The 22,076-nt window shown below is 47.2% G+C and overlaps 1 protein-coding gene across 1 annotated transcript in view; it reads right to left on the reverse strand.

Moving 5' to 3' along the window:
• The window catches only part of SMARCC1 (SWI/SNF related, matrix associated, actin dependent regulator of chromatin subfamily c member 1), a 78,391-nt gene that overhangs the window by 29,040 nt on the left and 27,275 nt on the right, over window positions 1–22,076 (reverse strand). Inside the window, exons 11-21 of the mRNA XM_061996305.1 lie at window positions 21,735–21,859; window positions 20,913–20,972; window positions 20,359–20,396; window positions 17,279–17,400; window positions 16,333–16,404; window positions 12,757–12,870; window positions 12,086–12,239; window positions 11,674–11,787; window positions 9,297–9,356; window positions 5,643–5,901; window positions 4,304–4,465 (exon numbers count right to left, since the gene is read on the reverse strand). Of these exons, the coding sequence (XP_061852289.1) occupies window positions 4,304–4,465; window positions 5,643–5,901; window positions 9,297–9,356; window positions 11,674–11,787; window positions 12,086–12,239; window positions 12,757–12,870; window positions 16,333–16,404; window positions 17,279–17,400; window positions 20,359–20,396; window positions 20,913–20,972; window positions 21,735–21,859 (1,280 nt within the window). The remainder of the gene's footprint in view (window positions 1–4,303; window positions 4,466–5,642; window positions 5,902–9,296; window positions 9,357–11,673; window positions 11,788–12,085; window positions 12,240–12,756; window positions 12,871–16,332; window positions 16,405–17,278; window positions 17,401–20,358; window positions 20,397–20,912; window positions 20,973–21,734; window positions 21,860–22,076) is intronic.

Here is a 22,076-nt window from a genome sequence, read left to right on the forward strand (position 1 = left end):
CTGAAAGTTCTTCAGAGCAATTAAAAGTCTCATAAAAAATTAATCTCCAACTCAAATATGAAAGGATCAGAAAAACAGCCCCAGACGCTTCTGAGTGTGCATGAGGCCAGGACTGACTCGTGGCCTTCAGCTGGACACAAACACAGCCTCACTGACTCTCCTGGACCATCTAACGAGGTTCATGAAAACACAGCCAACACCACAAACAGGGATTGATGAGCTGGAGATACATGTCCCTGCTACAAAGGGGAAAGCCTTGACTCTAATGGGAAAGGCCCCATAATCTGTTTTCCACAGCACCAGTGATGCTCTCTAACCCTCTTCAGCAGGTTTGGTATTGTACCTTGCAGGATGTGGGGGATCAAATTAATGGCATTTCTTCACTCAGCAAGAGGCAGATGGCTGAGAGACACCACAAGACATCTTTCAAGAGGGAGAAAGCACTTGCAGAGCAGGAAACGTCACCTCTCCCTGTGCCTCTTCAAACCTGAAGCAGCAAATATTTTCTGTCTCTATGGAAGCTTGTTCTGTTTTGTGTATTGTCTCCAAGAACATGAAGCCTTATGGGCTAATTTAAGAAGTACTTACAACCAACTCCTGAAAGTCCAGTGACTTTACACAGAAGTTACATTGACTTTAGGTCAACAGCTATAAAACATTTCCACGGTAGGAACTCACTGTGCTACCAGCAGCTACCTGCAGCATTAGCAGCTACACAACCTCCACTGTCACATCAGAAGAACAATAAGCCAATTCCCACCTGGAAATGCCCAGAATCACCCCTGTTTCAGCTCAGCAAATGGTTTAAAGATGCCCTCAAGACATCCTACTCTCCTTTGCCTTCACTAAGGCAACATCCACAACCCGTCCAAAGTCAGGCTTGAATATTAATGTTCAACTGAGAGGAAATACTATAGCTATGGGAAAACCCCTGTGTCTGAATGTGGCAATTCCACTATTATGCAACCCATAAATCCACACCTTCCTCAGTAAGTGAGGGCTTCACAGCCAGCACAGCTCCCTGCTGCTGCTCCATGCAGCTTGCAGGCAGCAAGTGCAGTAACCAGCTGGCTTCCACGGACAAAGGCGGAGCTCAGACAGAGCTGCTGCAGCTTTCGTGCAAGAGGATGGATGGGCTGAATCCCCCAGAGGTGCAGAGCAGCACCTGGATGCTCACACAGAGGCTGCAGCACTCGCACTCTGCTCGTTTCAGCAATGCCTGCGTTAGTTCCGAGTTAAAGCACGCCCTGAAACCCTCCTGCCGAGAATGGAGCAAAACCTCTTCTCCCTGTACACATCACACAGTGGTGGGGGTTGGAAAGGGCCTTTAGAGATCATCCAGTCCCACTCCCCTGCCAAAGCAGCTCCCACCTAGATCAGGTCACACAGGAACGTGTCCAGGCGGGTTGGAAACCTCCTGAGCAGGAGCCTCCAGCCCCTCCCTGGGCAGCCTGGCACAGGGCTCCCTCCCCTCACACACACTTGTGTGGCAGTTCCTACTAATGTGTATTTGAGAATGATACAAACCCATCCATAAAATGTTCAATTTAATCATCCGTTGGGGTCGCTCAGCTGTAGCAGAGACAGTAAATCACACTGCTGTTCCCTCCCTGCTCACTGCAGCTGATGAGCTACAGCTTCAGGCATGCACACACTCCTGTCAGCACAAGCACTTCCAGTGAAATATCTGTTAGAGTAAGACCTAAAATGCAGGAGTAACTGCCTCCAACACAGGCACTTGGGAGGGTGGCTCTGCCTCAGTCTCACACAGCCATGCAATCAGTGTGCTTAATCACCTTTGGAAAGCCATTAAGAAGGTGCACACACTCAGGGAAGACTGAACTGAAATAGTAAAGCAGATGGAGAGCATCTCTGCCTATTGCACTCTGTAACCCCCAGCAGGGCATTACCTTGGAAAGCCAGACACTGTCTACCATGCTTCCCCCAGTCTCTGAACCACCTGAGTCTCCTCTCAACTCTACTGAAGGCTTCCTACATCAGTTTAATAGGAACCATCATCAGCTTTTTGGAAAGCCAATGCTAAAGACTCAAGCCAGGAGATTCCTGGATGTTAGCACAAGCTCCTGCAGCCTGTTCCAGCCAGGATTTCCCCTTCCACATCTCCTGTAATCCACTGACACGAAGAGTTTTACAATCATTGTGGAGCTGTGGTATTGTTGTGTTCTAAAATACAGCAACCAATGAACTTCAGTTACAGAACAGAACCCTAAGTAGATAATTTTCACTTCTCCACAGTGACATTTAAACATAAAAGGTCAGGTCAAGCCATGCAAAGCCACAGCTGCACTTCAGCAGTTGCACACCACAACACCACCCTACAGACCAAACACACCTCTGCAAGTGCAAGCTATGGATTCCCCCTGCCCCCCAGTGCAAAGCTGTTTTGGGAGGGGGAAGGCACCACAGATTGGGGAGTGACCCAGTTCACTCTTGCTGAGCAGCTCCCCCGGGGAGAACCATCTGCTGTTGTCCTAATTTACTCCATTAGCACAGTCTGATGCAAATCGCATTAGCTGCAACAGGGCAGCACTGCCAGAGCTCAGCACACAGCTCACTCAGAAACCATCATGTGGTGGTCATCTGCTCTCCCACTGCCCATATTAAATGACAAGTGCAACTTGTGTGCTGACAGACAGACTGGCAACACCACCAATGCTGCTCAGACTCCCACAGGGCTGCTGCAGGACTTGGAATCAAGGCTCAGAGCAGCAGACGCCTTACCAAGGTCCTCAACGTGACCAGACTGCAGTGAAGCCTGCATTTGGGGAATATGGAAGAGGGAAACAAAGCCCCAGGAAGGAAAATTCAGCTAAAGCTGAGTTTATTTTAGAGTAACTATCAAATGAAACAGTCTCAGATGCAATAGCACCTACGTTTGATAGTAGACCTTGCTGTCAGTTCTGCACAACAGAGCACTGCAGGGCAGGGAGAAGCAGGTACTCCAGGTGCTTGTGTTCCCCTTCAGCACATACCCCACATCTTCCCATGGCACTGAGCTGCTTCACAGCAAGTCTGTCCCAACAAGTGTAGCACTGGGGAGTGTGACATGATGTCAGCTTCTATCTAACAAGTCCCAGAATCACGGCATCACTGAGCCGGGAAAAGCCCTTGAAGGTGTCCAACCATTAACCCAGCACTGCCACAGCCACCACTAACCCACATCTCTCAGCCCCACAGCTCCATGGCTTTGGAATCTCTCCAGGGAGGGGGACTCCACCATCTACTTTTGGGGTTCCTTATGATCCCATCATACAATCTGGCACCTTGCTCAAGTCTCCAGACAGGGTGACAGCAGGTCAGCTACAAGATGCACAACAGCCACACTCCAAACCAAACCTTCCAGTCAATCTGGATGACATCCTGCTCAGTTTTATCCAAAGCTGTATGTGCCTTTAAGCACCTAGTCACTAAGTTCACCAGAATTATCTGTGGTAAGCTGAACAAAACAGCAGCCAACAGTGCTGGAGGGAAAAACAAAGTTCCACTGACAAGATGGTAGGTCTGTACCAGACTCAAGGTGCAAGTCTTTGGGAAAGTCAGTAGGTACGTAGGAAAATGTGAGTCTACTCATCTTAATGTCACAGGAGAGTCAAAATAGAGATAAACAGAAAGGGGTTCCCTTTATAGGGAGTTACCACGAGACAAGCTTTTACTCTTCCCAGTAAGGAATACAGGATTTGCACCCATCAAGGCTTCAGATGAGACACTTAATAACAGAGTATCTGCTGGGTATACAAAAAACAGCTCCAGTGAAATCCAGCTCTAGAGCTGGAGCTGAGATGGTCAGTACAGCAGGGTAACCCACAACCACCACAGCCAAGAGCTGTGGCATGATCCTGTACCAGAGCAGCACTTAATGACAAGTTCCCCTTCTGCTACAACCACAGTCAGTAACGTACTCAGAGTACAAGACTTGGACTAAAACTGATTACCAAAAGGTGTGCTAGAACACTGTAGATATATATAGCTCACTTTGCTTTGTAATGCTAGAAAGACAGCATCCTCCAACTGCTCTCATACCCACAGCATCAGCATGAGATGTTCTGCTCTGGTATTGTTGCTCCCTCCACCCCTGTGCACCCCAAGCAGTGGCATTTCCATGTACTCAGCAGGAAAACAATGTTCTAAAGCTACTCTGTGTCAAGAGCAGCAAGTAGAAGTGGCACAACTTGTCACATTCTCCTCACCTCCAACTGCCATCTCCTATTGGAGGTGAACATGAGAATTAGATGCCAAAGGAACCTCATGTGCAGCAAGCCCTGCATTTGGAGGGGCAGCTTACCCATCTTCTCCGGCTCGTCGGGGCCCGTTCCGGCAATGCAGCTGCTCTCCAGCCCGTATGTCGGATCCACCTTCCCAGAGGCTCTTGCTGCTTCCTGGACCTTCTTCACATGAGCTTCAACCAGCTCCAGTGGCACCTCCTCTCTGACTCGAGAAAACTCCTCTGTTAAAAGCGACACAGAAAACGTTTTGTTGGGAGGTTTTATGGCAAATGAAAGCTCCAGTCTCCTCTCAGCAACGTGCACGGAGCTCTCATGTCAAACTCAACTGTCAACAATGTCAGTTCCTTCTTTTCACATTACCAAATCCCAGCATGGTGGGGCTGGAAGGGCCCTGCAGAGCTGCTGCAGCCCCAGCCCCTGCTCCAGCAGCTTCCCCTGGCTCAGGGGGCACAGGAGCGTGTCCAGGTGGGGTTGGAAACCTCCCGAGAAGGAGCCTCCACACCCTCCCTGGGCAGCCTGGGCCAGGGCTCCCTCACCTCAGCACCAAAGGAGCTTCTCCTCCTGTGCCAGAGAGAGAATGATGACTGGCCCCATTCTCCTGACATCCACCTTTTAAATACTTGTGTTGCTGAGACCCCCTCTCAGGCTTCTCTTCCCCAGGCTGAACAGCCCCAGTTCCCGCAGCCTTTCCTCCTCACACACACCTTCCATCCCCTCAGCACCTTGGGAGCCCTCCCTGACCTCTCTCCAGCAGTTCCCTGTCTCTGCAGCTGAGGAGCCCAGCACTGGACACAGGACTGCTTTAGGTAGTCACATTTCCCTCTCAAACAGAGTAAGAAAGAGTCTCTCCCCAGCTGAGCAAAACAGTCTTTTACATGGAGACAATAAGGGAAATAGTGAAAGGAACCATTTCATCACGTTTCTTAGAGGACATGTGCAACTGCAGCAGATGACTTCACACAGGCACACTGTGGGCTTGGCACTGTGCACTCACTCGTGGCTGAACTCATGACAGTGCTCCCAGTCACACCAGCTATTTTGTGGTGCTTGCAAACACTATCAGCAGCCAAGGAGCACAAGAGGTGAATGCAAGCTGCCTGCAGCCACTCCATCATCCAGCCATCTGAGGGGCTGGACTAGATGGATCTCTATAGAGATCCCTTCAAACCCCCAGCATTCTGTCGTTTCATGATCCCAGGGCCTTGAAGAGCCTGCAAACTGGTAGTTTAGCAACAACAGACCACAGAAGTGGGCATCAGTACCCTTGTGTCTCACATACACACGACCTTGTTTTTGCAGCTCAAGAGCCTCTAGAAACGCTCCGTTCTAAGAGCAGACCAAGAGGGACCAAAGTTGTGAGGACAAGGTGAAAAGAACCCTGTTGGGGCCAACTCCTACCTAAGGCAGCCTTTGCTGCAGCTGATGCCACCCGGGGATCCACCACGGAGGCCAGGAAAGCCACGGTGCTCATGACGGGGTTGCCGGACTGGCTGAAGGGCACAGGCTGGTACGCCAGCGGGCCCAGGGACGCGTCCGAGTTCTCCAGGTACGGGTCCTCGATGGGCAGCCTCAGGAAGTGGAGAATGCACTCGTCCTGGGTACGGCTCCCCACGTGCTCTGACACCTTGTTCCAGTCGTCTTTGTACATCTCCAGTGCCTGCAAGAGACAAAACCCACATCACTGTGTGTGCATTCAGCGCTCTGGGGGGGAAACAAACGTTGCTTGATGCAAAAAGCTCTCCAATGCTACTTGTTCTGGTGATAGGACAATAAATCAGGGTCAGACAACTATTTAAAACTCTTTTTTTTCCAGCAGTAGAATTATTTTGCCTAAGAAATATGAACCTCGCCCTGGGACAGCAGCTAAATTGAAGCTGCAGGGACCATCACAAGTTTTATGCTCTTACTATATCAAAAAGAGCTGTCAGAAGGTCTGGGATTTACTAATAATATTTGCATAGTTACTGTTCCCCACTTTGCTTTCACACAAAAAGCTTTACAGAGAACTAAGCTTGCTTATCCTACCAAGGCTCAGCAATCCTTTCAATCCCATAGCTGCTCTCCTGAGGGCACTCTTGTGTCCCCTCACTTGTATGTTGGCACACCGAGCTCTTTGGGGCAAGAACTGGATACTTCACACATAAACACCAGCTGTGATGGGGAAAGTCCAGGATTTAGATCTGAACACGTTATGAAAACTATATACCAGGGTAAAAGAGTAAAGTAGATCCTGTGTCATGAAACCAGATCAGTTCTCTAGCAAGTGCTTTCCAGTCTGCTTCCTTACAAAGCACTCAGGGTAACAAACCATCACGGAGAGAAGGCACCTGGTAGAGTGAGAACTTCCACATTAAATCAAAGATTCTCTAACTCAGAATTTCAGTTGCCTTTAAAGTTACTTAACAAAAGACTTCACAAAGCAATGCAATGATGGGTCCCTGCAGCAGCTTCTGAAAAACCAACACATCTGTACTGGAAGCCCCAAAGTGGGAGTCTGATAGATCATTAGTCCTTAACAAGCATTTCCTGCTCCCAGAACTCTGTCACTTATTCCAGCATAAGTTGGAACACAAAAGTTCCACTTGAACACCAGGAGAAGCTCCTTTGGTGCTGAGGTGAGGGAGCCCTGGCCCAGGCTGCCCAGGGAGGGTGTGGAGGCTCCTTCTCGGGAGGTTTCCAAACCCACCTGGACACGTTCCTGTGCCCCCTGAGCCAGGGGAAGCTGCTGTAGCAGGGGCTGGATGAGCTCTGCAGGGCCCTGCCAGCACCCACCATGCTGGGACCCTGTGAAATGAGAAACTGCTCAGCTCTCTGGCTCATGCTCGTGGGGAAACACGTTCTCCATCTCTGCTCTAAGTTGTGTGGCAGTCTCTCCATGTTTCATCACACCAGCACATTACAGCAGCTCTGCTTCTCATGGCCATGCAGGGGTGGGGTTTTTTGCTCGTTCTCCTTCATTGCTTTTTATTCTTCTGCTAGCCAGGCTGGCTCACAATGGCTGTCCTCACTATAAATAGCTGAAAATGCATTTAACTATGGTAGAAGAGTGCTCCATGGGGATGTGCAGAAGCAGTGTGGCAGGAGAGATGGTTCTGGGAGGGAATCAGTGTTTCCTCCCCCCACTTCATCCAGTCAACAGGCAGAAGGACAATAATTATTTTAGATAAGATTTATTCTTTGGAGCTTCACTGCCTGTGTATTTGCCCAAAACTACCCTGAGGATTTAATTGGACTGAGTTGGCTTGTTAGAGCTGAATTACTTATGCTTGAACTGATATACTCTTTACTGATTTATTCATAGGTTAAATCCATGAAGACTCCAGAATCAAACCATTACTAAAGTCCCATTAAAGTTGTAACATGAAGACTTGGGGGGGAGGGGTTGTTGTTTCAAAAGAAAACCCAAATAAGAACATCACCTGGTTTATTTCATCAGGCTGCTGTTGGCTGTGTCAGATCACAGCCCACAGACATCAGCACACTGAGGTGTTACCACTCTTGCTTCTCCACAGGAGAATGACACGAAAAATATTCTGTCTGTTTTTCACCCTATGAGCAAAGTGTTTCAACATGCCAAGGGAGAAGTATTCCCTGAGCAGTGTGTATGAGCTGAACAGATCTATTACACGAAAAACCATCTCTGCTTTGGCTGTCTGATGGACACACTTGCAGACCTGTGAAGGCTGAACCATGGGAATGCTGATTTGGCACTTTGGCTGGCTCAGAAAAGAAGCCACACACACAAGTTGGGTATTGTTCAGCACTGTCAGGATCCATTGTCCATGCTTTCCCCTCATGGAATTAAGTTTTCAATGGGTTTACTGACACATGGAAAGACAAAGAAGCTGGAACAATCACACAACTGCAGCCTGCTTCAAGCTCTCCAGTAACAAACAACCAGCTCAAAATGGGAGTTCTTGTATCCTAATCCTGAATTACTACCTAGAAAACAATATCAAACACCCAACCTCTGCATCAAGAAACAGCTCCTGCAGAAGCGAGGGAGACGATGGTTTCCTTACAGGAACTGACAGCACATTCATGTCAGGTCACCGAGACTCCTCCCCAGGACTGCCCTGACGGCAGCGGGACAGGCTACACCACACTCTGCACTGCACCTCGTGATGCTTTTCATCCTAGTCTGGATTTCCAAGAGGCCTGACAATTAACATATGGTTCAAGAGCACCAGATTAAGCAATCTGGGGACAAAGACTGGATTCTAGTGCGCTAACAGCTCTTTGACCTCGTTTGTACAGTACCAAAGTGATTTCAGTCATCTCCTATTTCTTGTACACTCCTGGAAAAAGCTTAAAGAACACATCAAGTGCAGCTACATGGCAAAAGGAATGAGTAGATGTATGAGATTAAAGAGCTACTAAATAAAGAGCTTCCCTTTGTACTGGCAGGAGACTGGAGGCACTCATCTGTTTCTTAACAACTTCAGCTTCATCAAGCAGTGGTTTCCCTTAACGTGCACAGCCACAACCTTCACATTTATCACATTTTCCAAGTATGCACCTCAGTGGCAGGTAAATCATTACTGGAAGGGCATTTATTTCATACTGTTACCACTTTACAATGAAAAACTTACCTGCACTGCAAGTTCTACCCTTGAATTTACACAAACCTTCCCAAACACTGACTTTCTGGTTTGCAGAGACAAGTCAGGTAGAACTGAACATGAAGCTCCTGCAGTACACAGATGCTACTGACATCTCTTTTTAGCACTAACATTCTTGTAGCCATGACGGTCAAATAAAGAGATATGTGTTGGAGGGAGAGCTGTAGCCTTTAACCAATTCAAAGGCATAACCACAGCAGACTGGCAGCTCTGTACACACAGACAGTCGCCACATTCTCCTTCAGCTGCACCAGTTGGGTCTCAAGAGATTGTTTCCCACTATAACCTCTGCTTTGCCATTGCAGTTTCTTTAAAAACACGAAGCTGTCATCTAACCTCACTTGAAAAACATTAACCTATAGGTAGATTTTTGAAGTATGTAACATCCTGAATGGTTTGGTTTCCCATCCCCCACCCTCCATGAACTTACCTCTAACAGCAGCAACGTCTCTTGTTCTGTCCATTCTCTTCCAGCACTTGCACCTTTACTCTACAAAAGACAAGAAAAACACAGTGAAATGTGTGTTTCTTTGCACAGAACTTTGGAACAGAAAACGTGAAGGAGAAGAATCTTATTTAATTCTCTTTCACATGTGCTTTTCACAACCCTCCTGCCACAGCAAACCAATCCCTGGTCTCACACTGGTTCAGTTCACAGGGTTTACTGAGGTAGCAAAGGCACACAGGTGGGCAGGAACCTGCAGGTTCTGCACAGCCTGGGGGCTACACATCCCACCTTCCCAGTGCATCTAACACAATCTGCATCTCCTCTTTATTCCACGTGCAATACCTTTTTCCCCCAGCTGGCAGCTATCTTTGCTTGCACACAGTAAACAGAAAAGACTTTCCTCAATAATACTAAAAGCCTGTAGGAGTGCTGATGGCATTCTGGTCAGCTTGACTTTGGCTAGAGAACTGAGCCAAGAACAGGGCAGTCTGCACGTTCTACAGCTCACCCCAAAGGCCACAAAAGAACACCTCACCCCTCAGTGGCTGCCTGCAGCCCAAGGAGGCTGCTGAGGAGCTCCTTTACTCGACTCCACACTTGGGATTCTCTCAGCTTAAAGGCCTCAACACAGCAAGGTTTGTGCCACCCTAACTTTAGCCCCCATCAGACCTCTGCTTCCAGGGCAGACAGGCTGCACTGTGTAAGGTGCATGCTGGCCCATAACAGAAAGCTCATCCAAAAGCTCATCAGCAACTCAGTTAAAAAACCAAACCAAAACTCCTCTCACTTGTACAGATCTATTACCTGAAAAGGCAGAGTAACTACAGCCAGCCAATCTGCACACTCAGCCATCACTTCCTCCAGGGGCTGCTGCTCCCAAATCTTTACCTCATGATTAACTCTCCAGCAGCAATGAACCTCTCAGTGAAAACTTTCCCTTACAAATTACAGACACCATTACATGTCAAATGAAGACAAAAGCAGCTTGGCACTTGCTTATGAAAGAACATTATCTAGATTGGATGTGTCTGTGCATGACCACAACACAAGCAAAGGGTGTTCAGGATAAGAAAATCTATCTTATCTCAAGATGTATTTCAAACAGATCATTAATCCAAACAGAACATTAATCACAGTGAGTCATCCAGCAGCTGATCAGCTCTCAAACAGGCTGCTATAACAGCCAAAAAAGCAACTGCCACACACAAAACAATGGGAAATCAACTTCTGCCAACAAACGTGCTCAAGCTCAGCACTAGAGATGCTTGCAAACAGAACCAGAGCCCAGATCCAAGACTTATCAATTTGATGATTATTTACACCTCCTTAAACTAAGTTAAAGTATACTTGTTGATTCTAAACCATTCAGGCAAAATGCACAACAACAAGAGCTCTGTGCCTGAAGACTGACAGTACTGACCAGCCTGGAACAGCTTCATGTCTCTGCTTCTACCAAATCAGATATCCAACACAAACATGTATCAGTGTCCCAAGACAGAAGAAAGCTAAACCAGGATGTAAGAGCATCACCGAGTGGGATGCAGAATCAGGCTTCATAAGAGAATCATCTCCAAACCTACTGTCATAGGGCTGTGTTGGTGTTTGAAACAGTTCTCCCTTGGGGACAATCGGTGTATAAATAGTGTAGTTATCTCTTAGGTTTAAATGCTGACCTCTTAGGACAATGAGCACTACTTAGAGAAACCAATTACACAGAATTAGCCTGCTGTCAGCCCAAGAGAGGCACTAATCAGCACAGCTCTGTGGGCTGCCAAAGGAAGGCTGTGCTGAAGTGCTGACAGGGAATTCCCACCAAGCACCATCAGGTACACACAGGTACCAGGCAGCAGGAGAAAGGCAAGAGGATATGGAATTACTGACATCACTGCAATGTCATCTCCAAACTTTAACCACCCAGTACAACACATGGCAGTGCCAGTGCTAAAACATCCCCTGCAATGCTTCTGTGACATCTTCTGCAATCAAGCAGCTTTCTAGTTGTCTCAGTCTGGAAAACCCTGCTCAGACTTGGAAATGGGGCAGTTAAAGGTCCTGCTGTAAGATCTCACCTTCTGTATTGAATTAGTGGATAGTTTGTTGATTCTGAACCACTTCAGGTAAAAGGCACAATAAAGTGCCTGAGGGCTGACAGCACTGACCAGCCTGGGACAGGTTCATGTCTGTTTCTACATAATCAGACATCCTACACAACCACGTATCTTAGTGTCCCACAGTGAGACAGAAGAAGTCTAAACCAGGAATATTAGAGTGACACAAGCAGTCTCAGTGTCATGCAGTGGAGGACACTTGAGCAAGAAAGCTTAACAGCAGGCACAAGGGAAAAAAACCCAACACTTGCCTTTGCTAAAGTCTTCTTTGAGTAAATGTCTGTGCGAAGGCCGAAGTTCTGCAGGTCAGTTGGCTTCTCTTTGTTCTTCTCAGGAAAACTCAACATCTGCTGAGCAGCTGGAACCTGTGAACAAATATTACAAGAGGAAGGTGAGAGGAACAGGGACTGAAATGTTTCCTGAGCAACGTTAAACACAACAGGGACCGAACAAAGAAGCTGAACCTCAGTCTACAGAGGTGGCTACAGCATCACTTGCACAAATCACTAGTAGATTTGGTTTAAAGAGTCTGTCTACCTGAACTCTCAATCTAGATGGTCCAAAACCCAGGAGTATTTCATCCCATTGTGCACAAGCTACCCCACTGCCTGTTAAATGACACTGGCTGGAGCTAAGGCAGACACAGAGCAACACCAGGCTCACCTGCGGAGTGCGGATATGCAGAGGCATGAGTCCAGAGGGTGTATCAGCCAACACGTTGAAGTGAGGAGTAGGAGGAGGGCCCATGGCCATGGGACGGCTTTCTGGATCCACTTGGTAGTTAATGAGACCCCACTGCTCCAGAAAAGCATGTACTCTGTGAAGGAAGGTCAGGATCTTTTACAGGACTTAACACCCACACAGAGCAATACAAATCACATTGCACCAGCTTTGTGTGGACTTGACTGCACTTCATGTTGCATCAACACAAGACCTTTGGTTCAAGACAACAAGATCACTTCAGGTGAAAGGTAGAGCAAAGCTAGAGCTGCATGCATGGAACCACAAAGCCTGTGGACTGAGGGCTGCACAACCATAAGACTGCAATAACTGGTTGCAAATCTGGGGCAAACCCCCTACACACTTAACTTGTGATTACTTAGGTTCTGCTGTTGAAGAGCCACACTCAGTAGGTGTAGCTCAACAAGTGGAGTATTATCAGTTAGGAGCAGGGTAAAACAGTCTGGCTACCAAAACAGTGAGGACACTGTCCATTGATCAGGAGCACGATGGCTCCTGTCCACAGCCCTGTGCTTGGACTCGAGTACTTCTAATGCAACCCTGACATCTTTTTGTTAAAGTGGAAGCAGTGGCTGAAAGGTCTTTGACTTTACCTCATGACAGCACACACATCCCCTGTCAGGTTCCTTCTGCAGGCAGTGCTGGTCAAGTACTCCTGAGGGTTTAAGCGGTAGGTGTCAATCATGAAGTTGCGGTAAGCCAGGTATCTGAAAGGCAAGCGACAGGCACTTCATGTACACTGCTGTCCACTCTGCACCAAGCTCAGCATGTGTTTTAGGATTCAGCTTCTCCAAACACCTGCATTCCTCACAATGAAAGAGCTACAGGTCATTTTGGTTGATGAAATGTGCCAACCAAATACGGAGAGCAGTGAGTACAATTTGTGCTTCTAACACGTGGAGCCAGTGGCGCCGCTCCCCCTGTTGCAGGTGCTTCCTTCACACTGCTAATGGGATGAAGAGGAAAGTAAAGCCCTCCTCTCATCTTTGCTACGGCTCTACTGCAAACATGGGACCTGTGCACAAGATGGCATCTTCCCACTTTCTGAGACAGACATTGCATCCCTGGTGGAAATAAGTCAGGAAGATCCTGGCTTCACTCCAGATCACTCTGACTACAGCAACAGACTCATCCCTCAACACGCTCCTAGCTGCAGAAAGTACTGGTAGGATTTGCTCTTCACATGGAAACTGGCTAAATAATCCCCAAAATCCTCTGTGAACCTGGGAAACAACTCTGTAGAAAACAGACCACTGGCTGAACACCGCTGTAAAAACAGCAGTAAGGAAGGGTTAGAGAACAGCCAAACACACAAAGCGAGGTCTCTGAAGAGCAGAGGGTGAGAAGCCAGAAGCCAGCACAGCACTCTCCACTCAGGGAGCTGGGAACAGCTAAAGCAGACGTGGCCCCTGTATTCCAGTGCATTCCAGCCCAGGGAAGCATGTTTTGGGGTTCAGTCCATTTCCTGCACTGGAGACATTGCTTTGTAGGCTTTTTCTGTGTGTTTCTGGAACATATTAATGCTCCCTGGCACAGGCTGTCTGGGGAAGGTGTGAAGTCTCCTTCTCTGGAGCTTTCCAAACCTGCCTGGACACATTCCTGTGCCCCCTGATCTAGGTGGGACCTGCTCTGGCAGGGGGTTGCACTGGATGATCTCTAAAGGTCCCTTCCAACCCCACCAGTCTGTCATTCTATGATTCCTAACATAAGTCATTCCAAACAAAACAAACCACCATTCAATTCTTGCTAGCCCTGTTTGTCAGATGGAACAGACCCAATCTGCCCCATACAAGTGAGTAGCCTATGTGAAAGTGTGTTCAGAACAGGTATTATAAGGAGATCTCTGCCTCTGGAAAGTTCAGTGTGCAAAAGCAGCTGGTAACTAGAAACATAAATCATATAGAGCTGCAACACTGGTGCCTTTCACAGGCAAGACATAAACATGCAGGTACCACAAGTACACACTCCTGCCAAGACCCCACATCTTTGTTTTGACTGAAACTTGCTGGAAAAAACTGTGAGGACTGAGTGTTGGGCTGAATGTTTGGTAGCCAAGAAACAAGCAGGGAGGTTCTTCCTAGGTGAATACTCAGGAATATTTCTGAATGGTCTTAGAGAAAGCTGTGTTTCCACCTGCTCAGGAAGAAGTACTTGAAAGCAGTCTTGGCTGCAGAAACCAGGTTCAGTATTTACTAGTTCAGGTCACATTAGTAGGTGAAGAGAGATGCCCAAGACAGAAACATCCCTGAAGTTTATCCTGCAGGGAGTCTGGTTTTGACAATGACATGACCCATCAGCCAAAATCTGTCAACAGCAGGAAAGGGAAGTCAAGTAGTATTTAGTTAAAATGCCTTTTAAGACAGAAACCACCCCCCAGGCACTGCTGTCACAAGAACGAACCTGGCTGAGCTCTGGAAACACCGTGCCTTGTTTGGCCTGAAAACTAAGCTGGAGGCAAGACACTTCGGTTCAGGAGGATGCTTCTATTTTATGTAAAAAGAAAACACAAAGCCAAGACCACATGCTGCTCCTACAACCCCTAAATGGCACCACAAACACATCCTTAGGATAACATCAGGGCTTGAGGAGCCCCTCATTTACTGCACTCAGACAACAACCAGCAGCAGCCCACAGATGAGTATCAGGACACCTGATGTTTTGATGTCAACTGAAGTTGGGAGTAAAGACTCTAGACTGAAAAACCATTCAGTGACAGATTGCTCAGGAGGTCTCTGAGTCAATCCCCTACTCAAACCACAGTCAGCACTGAATTTTGACCAGCTTCCTTAGGGCTTTGGCAAAGCCTGAACCTCAACTTCCCAGAGCCCCATCCCACTGCTTCACCTTCTTCAGAGTTAAAAATTTCCCTTGTGGTTAAGACAGAACCTGCTGTGTTCCAGTTTGCCTTCTTTTCCTCCTGCCACATACCTCAATGATCAATCTGGCTCCAGAAAGCAGCCCTGAAAGCTGCTTTACAACCAGACAGGGTCTGACCCCAAGTGAACACCGCCAGCCTAGTTCCACCACCAAACAGGCACACCATGGTGCTGAAACGTAGCCCCAGAACCTGAGAGCTCACTAAAAAGAGATACAGTTAATAGAAAGAATCCCATTATTCAAAAGCCTGATAGTATCCTTCTCCCAAGATTGCTCCAAGTTCAGTGCTACAACAAAGCTCTCAGAGGAGGGGTGATGCACTTTCCCTAATGCACGTAACAAGCTTTGAAGCAGATTCTCAAGATGAGCATTTGATGCAAAGGCAGCAGCTTATCTTGTCACATTGCTAAGTCAGCTCAGCAGTTAATCATTTGATGCATGTAAAACCTACAACGTTTCAACACAATAAACAGCTGCTTTTTTTTCCCTTTAGAACAGCTTCAGGGAAACTGTTTAAAAACTGTCTGTGTGTAATTTTGGATCAACACTTCAGTTCTGCAGCACATACCAGATCCCACAAGGAGATGAGATAGTTACAAACCAGACTGAAAGTCAACAGCTATTTAATAGGCATGCCCAGAATTAAATCTCACTAGAGGGCCTGGAACAGGTATATAAGAAAAAACCCCCCTGTTCCTCTTGCAATGCCCAGCTCCAGCTCCCTGACTCATATCAGACTACCTACTTGAAAACATGGTCACATCTCAGGCCTGTGAAGATGCCACTTTCAGACCCTGAGAATTGCCCATCAGCTGCTCAGGGAACTGTGAAATCAACAGAGATAACTGTGCAAAATCCATTCCTCAGTCTGGCACAGCTTCCTACAACTCAGCCACCAGTGCTCAGGCACAAAACTCCCAAGTCTGAAAAATCAGGCGTGGCACGAGGAGAGAGGGGAAAAGAAGGAACATGATCAACTTTCTACAAGATCATGACAGTATCATGGAAGAGAATCGTGTCCTGGACCACAAAGTTCAACAACTTGTTCCAATATCATTTAGGAGAAACTAGTTTTTGTTTTTCCTGGACAACCACCGTTAACTTTGACTTTATATTTCACCTTTGAACTCTACTACAAGAGCACACAGACGCCCTTAAGCTACAAGTGGTTGTACAGGTGCTCCTTCCTGCTGCACATCCCCCCACAGACAACGTCTGCTTAGCAAGCACACAGCTGGAGTGCACACAGGCTTCCTCACTCCTCCCCATCTGCAGTCACACGTTTCACTCACATTTCTGGCGTCTTGGACTTGTTTTTCCCATTGAAGAACTCAGGAAGAGCACGACGTTCAATCACATGGATGCTGTAACAAAAACAGACAGCTCAGGTGCCAAGCACTAAAGAATCTTGGGAGACCCTCTGCACACCTTCAAAATGACTGCTTTTGAGGGAGAATATTTATAGCAAGGGGTGGGTTTCATTTTTTCTAGCATGAACCATAGAAATTTGCTTATTTCATCAACCCAGCAAAGCTGCATTCAAAAAGCTTCACAAAACCCCTGATCAGAGCAAAGCTGCACATCCAGCACTGCCCTAACCAAAGTCTGAAGTGCTGAGCAAGAGCCCATTTGCAACTGTACCTTCATGAGTTCTGGCTTCTGACAGAAGCATCTTTACTCTCCAGCCTAGTTAGATGCACACTCAAAGTCCTGACACCTCGCAGGCACCAAGCCCTTGTGCTATGTGCTCAGGAGATGGGAGTGCAAGTCCTTCCAGTCCAACGTTGGATCTACAGTAATTACTAGTGCTCATGAGCCAGGCAGGGCACTGCCTTCAAGAATGCAGCTAGTATCTCCCTGGCCAAGTGGGAAAATAAAGCCCAAAGCCTGCAGCTTTCAGAAGTAGATACCAACATCAAAAGATCACACAAGGACTAGAGAAGTAGGGAAGAGACAGGAATTGTTCTTCCACAGTGGAGGGAAAAAAACCCAAGCACAGGAATGCGAAGCAAAAGGTGCTGAGAAGGTAGACTGAAGATCCATGCTGTTTGAAAACCTGTTCCTCACTCCCAAGCCCTGAAAACTGCCAGAAGTCACCTCAGGAAGGCTTTGAAACGGAGAAGTACACATCCATGGGGATTAGACCTAAACAGAAGCCATTTCTTTCAGCTCTCAGCACGATTTCTAAGACAGATAACCAAAACTTGGTGTGCACCCAGTTCCCAAACACTGTCTTACCAGTTGTAGTCAAACCAAGATGCATAGCTTGGAATAATGATGTGGTTGGTTTGTTCTGTGACGTTGTCTTCACCCGGATCAATCGACCGACTTTGATCGCCCTTGTTTGGGTCTTCATCCTCCTGCACCATGGAGGGAATGCAATGGTTAGGAGGGTGCAAGACACACACCTAACAGCTCTCAGCCAGCACTCAGTCCAAAGCAAGGGCTTTCCAATTCTGTGCACAACAAACATTTCCTGACACAACTCCTGGCCAATGGGAAAACCTCAGGGACTAGAGGAAGCGCCACCTGCATTCACACAGCTATGAAAGGGAGGGTAAAGGCAGCAGGAAGTGCTCACAGCCCTCAAACCCCAAGGACTGACTTGGCACTACAGTTAGATCATGCTTTGCATCCTGTTAATAAAACTAAGCATGCTGTAACTTTGGGAGAACACACTGCATTTCAGTTCTGCAGCAAAGGGGCTGGAGCACAAGTCTTATGAGGAGCTGCTGAGGGCCCTGGGGGTGTTCAGCCTGGAGAAGGGGAGGCTGAGGAGAGACATGAGCACTCTCTGCAACTACCTTTCAGGTGTAATGAGGTGAGTTGATCTCCTCTCTGCAGTAATAAATGATAGGACAAGAGTAACTGGCCTCAAGTTGCCCCAGGGGAGGTTTAGATTGGAGATGGGGATGAAGTTTTTCCCTGAGAGGGGTGTCAGCCCCTGGGGGAGTGCCCAGCCCTGGAGGGATCCCAAAGCCATGGGGCTGAGGGCTGTGGGTTACTGCTGGGCTGGACAGGGTGAGGGGAGGGCTGGACTCATGAGCTTAAAGGGCTTTTCCAACTGTAGTGATTCAGTCTATGACAGAGCAACCACGTGTCATGAACACAGCCCCAATTCACAGCACTTGGTGAGCTGTCAGATGGCTCTTGCTGCCATCTCCACTTACTGACACTGCACCCATTTCCAATATTGCCTAAGACAGGTTGTGGGTTTTGCTACTCTTCCCCCATTAGGCTTCTCCCTCCTGAGCACAGCATTAAAGAAAATCACATTCACTACTTCCAGTTTCACTGGGAGATGCTTGTCAGCAGTAATAGCTGCATGTCTGCAAAACTGTGTCTCATTACACTAAATTCTTCCTTGGATAAACTCACTTTGATCAATCTTAAAAGCTGGTTGTGGATATTTCTCTCTTGGGAAGAACAGACACAAAGTTCAACTTGTAACTCTGCCTGTCCCTGCTTTGGCAGCCACTCAGAGGGTGAACAGACCCGTGAGTTTGCTCGTACAGGGCTGGGAAGACACCAGTGAGCCAGACTTGGTGAGGTTCCCAAGCAGAGGGCAAGTCTTGGGCTACTTTCTGTTGCTTTACTACAGAAGCCTCCTGTGACTATTTGGTGTTCTGCAACTTGAGCTCCAGCACATGTTCCCTTCCTCCTCCAAACCAATGAAGAGAAGGGCACAGAGGCAGTATGAAAACAGCCAGGACTTGATAGGAACTGCACAAAGACCCCTTGGGTGCTATCTGGAGAGCCTTTAAGCAACTCAACATTGACTGTTTGTCTCTACCTAAATTACTAATCCAGACAGATTTGAAACACAGAGAACAGCATTAAAAAGAACAAAATCCCTAAAGCAGGATCTGGAAGAGCCTTTGGTGTCAGTGATGGGTACTTTCCTGGGACTAAACTCCCCCAGAGACAACAAGGTATCACATCAAAAAACCACTTAATGATCTGACAACAGCTAAGTCAGAACAGTCCTTCCTCTCACCATCCCCTCAACTTCCAACAGCCCTTCTCTCAAAATCCACTCCAACTAAACAAAGCAGCAGAATATGGCCCCCACAGAACACACCATTTAGCACAGGACAGAAAAAGCAAACCTCTGCCAATCTAACAGGCAACAAACACTAAGGGTGCTGCACAAGTCCCACAGTGCCAGGCCAGGGAGGTCAGGGACAGGGAAGTTAGATCAGAAAAGAAAGCCTGCCATGGGACTCCTTCCCTGTTGGTTTCCTTAACTTGGAGAACAGTGCTTGCCTAAGCATCCTGTTTTAGTGATCTCTGTTCAGGTGTCTGTGTTGTATCTACATGCTTCAACCCACTGCTCCTTAGTGGGAGACCTGAGCCCAAAACCTAAAAGGTAAGAGGCTACTGGCTAGCCCAAGGTCTGAACACCTGCAGTTGTTACCTTTGCCCATTTGAAAACAAAAGAGAGGGGTTTTGAGCATTGAAATCACACATAGATTGGAGGTATGACCAAACATGCAGTCAAACTAGAAATATGGCACTGTGGGAGGTCAGATTTTCTTCATTATGTGAATAATTAAGGAGCAACCAGGCATCTGTGTGTGTGCAGGCCTGCAACTGGATGAACCTACCACAGACAAGACCTTGTCTTACCTGCATGATCAGCCAGCCACCTTACACTCTGTTAAAGCTGATAAAACTAGTGCCTAGCACACCAACACTGCAAGCCAATGCAGAAACTAGCCCAGCAGTCCTACTGAAGTGATCAGGAAGCCTACCTAGGGATTAGATTTAGACCTGGAACCTGAACAGAAAGCATTAACCTTTGAAAAGTCTTCCATTTGAAAAACACCTCTTTGAAAATAGCTTTGCAGGTCTCCTCAATCTCATTTTTAACACACCAAGGTTAAAGGGACAAAGTAAGCTCACAGCATCTGCAGGATCTCCCTAACTGCAAAGCAGCACTCCTATCAGTGACTCAAAACCTCACCCATCACTTGAAATACATTACAGGCTGTTACTGAGGCTGACATTAAGATCTTGATGAGACGTGGGGGAATGGTTTCAAAGTAAAGAAGGTGAATTCAGACTAGATGTAAGAATGTAAGATATGCTTTATGCTGAGGGGGCTGAGGCCCTGGCACAGGCTGCCCAGAGAGGCTGTGGCTGCCCTGTCCCTGGGACTGTTCAAGGGCAGGTTGGATGAGGCTGGAAGCAGCCTGGGCAGGTGGAAGGTGTCACTGCTCATGGCAGGATGAGATTTGAGGTCCCTGCCAACCCAAACCATTTGCTGACTATGATCTCAGTTTCTACCAAACTTCATAAGAAACAGCTGCTGTTACCTTTCCTCCAGTTGCCACTGTCTCCTCATCTTGTTCATCTGAAAGGTCAAAACACTGAGAATTAGTCTAATAAAAAGCATCTGATTGCTCATAAGCCTTTGTGACAATGCACTGGCTTAATTGGAAAGAATACTCCATTTGTTCTGGAGGGGAAGTGAGGAAGAAAGCAAAGTGGACCACACATCATTAGAGCAATCTCATCCTTATGCAGGCACTCAACTGTTCCAGACAGGGAACAGATAAGAATACAGAGGAAGTATAATGAGACTTTTTCCCCACTTTTAGGAATCCACATCTAATTACTGCCTTCCCCAGTGCCCTACATACAGCCTTGTGTAACAGGACACCAGCTTGTGTATCTTATGCCAAAGGCTTGGCAAAGTTCAAGGAACCTGTGATTCACCTTGATTCCCAGTGAGAAAAGCAAAACTGTTGAGAAACAGCTTATGGATCATATTGTTTAAAAGGTGCTGACAAGGGAAGAGCCAAGCAAGTGATAACTTAGTGAAAACTTAGGGGAAAAGGTGCTGGAGGGTGTCAAGAGTTTGTTTTACCGAGGTCTGCCACTGTTCCTCCTTTCACAGGTGTGTTTTCACTGTCTTTCTTCGGGTTCACTACAAAGATAAGCAAGAGTGGCACTGATGAGCATCCATCAGACAACAAGCAATTATCAAAGCCAGGCATGCTTTTCCCATCTTATCAAGAAACAGTTTTGCTGGTTGTGTCTTTGCAGTTCAGAAGAGTTCATCTGTGCAGTCTGAGTACAACAGACCCTTTCTTTGATTGCTCTGTCATTTCAAATCTGAGCACAAAGCAGCTTCTGTCCATGCAGTCAGTGGAACAAGCGCTGCAGTTCTTCCCACCTGTACAACACGTAACAATTCCTACTCTCAAGTTCAAACCAAACCCAAAATAGTTTGGTGCCAAGGGCTTGACAGGAGGAAATGTACTTCTCTGACTTATCTTTACTGAACAGGTATTGCACAGATCAACACTTTTCTCTGAAGAGGATTAAGAACTGAATGCACTTGGCATGTTGCTGGAGTTTCCATTCATTTAATGTGCTTATCTTGGGCACTGGGTGCACAATTATTTCCCTCCTGAAAACTCCATCCCCCAAAACATGAACTCTCTGTAAGGGGTGAGAGCAATCCTAAAGCAGGTGAAGCTAAGTATCTAAGTGGATTTTTCTAATCTGCTGCCCTCTTCAGCTGTCACACTCCAGCCCCACACTAGGTAAGTTTAGATGGGCGCAGATCACCTGGTCCCACGGCCACAAAGTTGTTTCAAAGACTTGACAAAGTACAAGTGCATCTCTCTATGCAGTTTAAGCAATTGTTTTAACGTTCAAGGAATCCAGTCTATGCATATGTTACCATTTTTGGGCAGTACCACTTCTTCTATATTAGGTACTGGAGTGGGATCCTCCATGTCCTTCGTCAGATCTTCTTGCTCATCCTCTTCTTTCTGCCCTCTCCTTTTTCCATATAAAGCTGCTTGTCTGAAACAGATGATACACAAATTCTTTGCCAGCTGCAACCTCAGACGTTCTCATCTTGACATTACTGGTCAGAGATCAGGACTGAAGGAGCAGGTTTGAAACAGGTAGGGAAGTGTGAATGCTGTAAGGAAGTGCTGCTGGGGGACTTAATGAAAGAGCATGCTCTGGGTGTTACTAAACCAAAGCAAATAAATGGTCTCCTCCACTGTTTTAACAC

The sequence above is a fragment of the Colius striatus genome, chromosome 5 (genome assembly GCF_028858725.1).
Source record: "Colius striatus isolate bColStr4 chromosome 5, bColStr4.1.hap1, whole genome shotgun sequence".
NCBI classification, from domain to species: domain Eukaryota; kingdom Metazoa; phylum Chordata; class Aves; order Coliiformes; family Coliidae; genus Colius; species Colius striatus.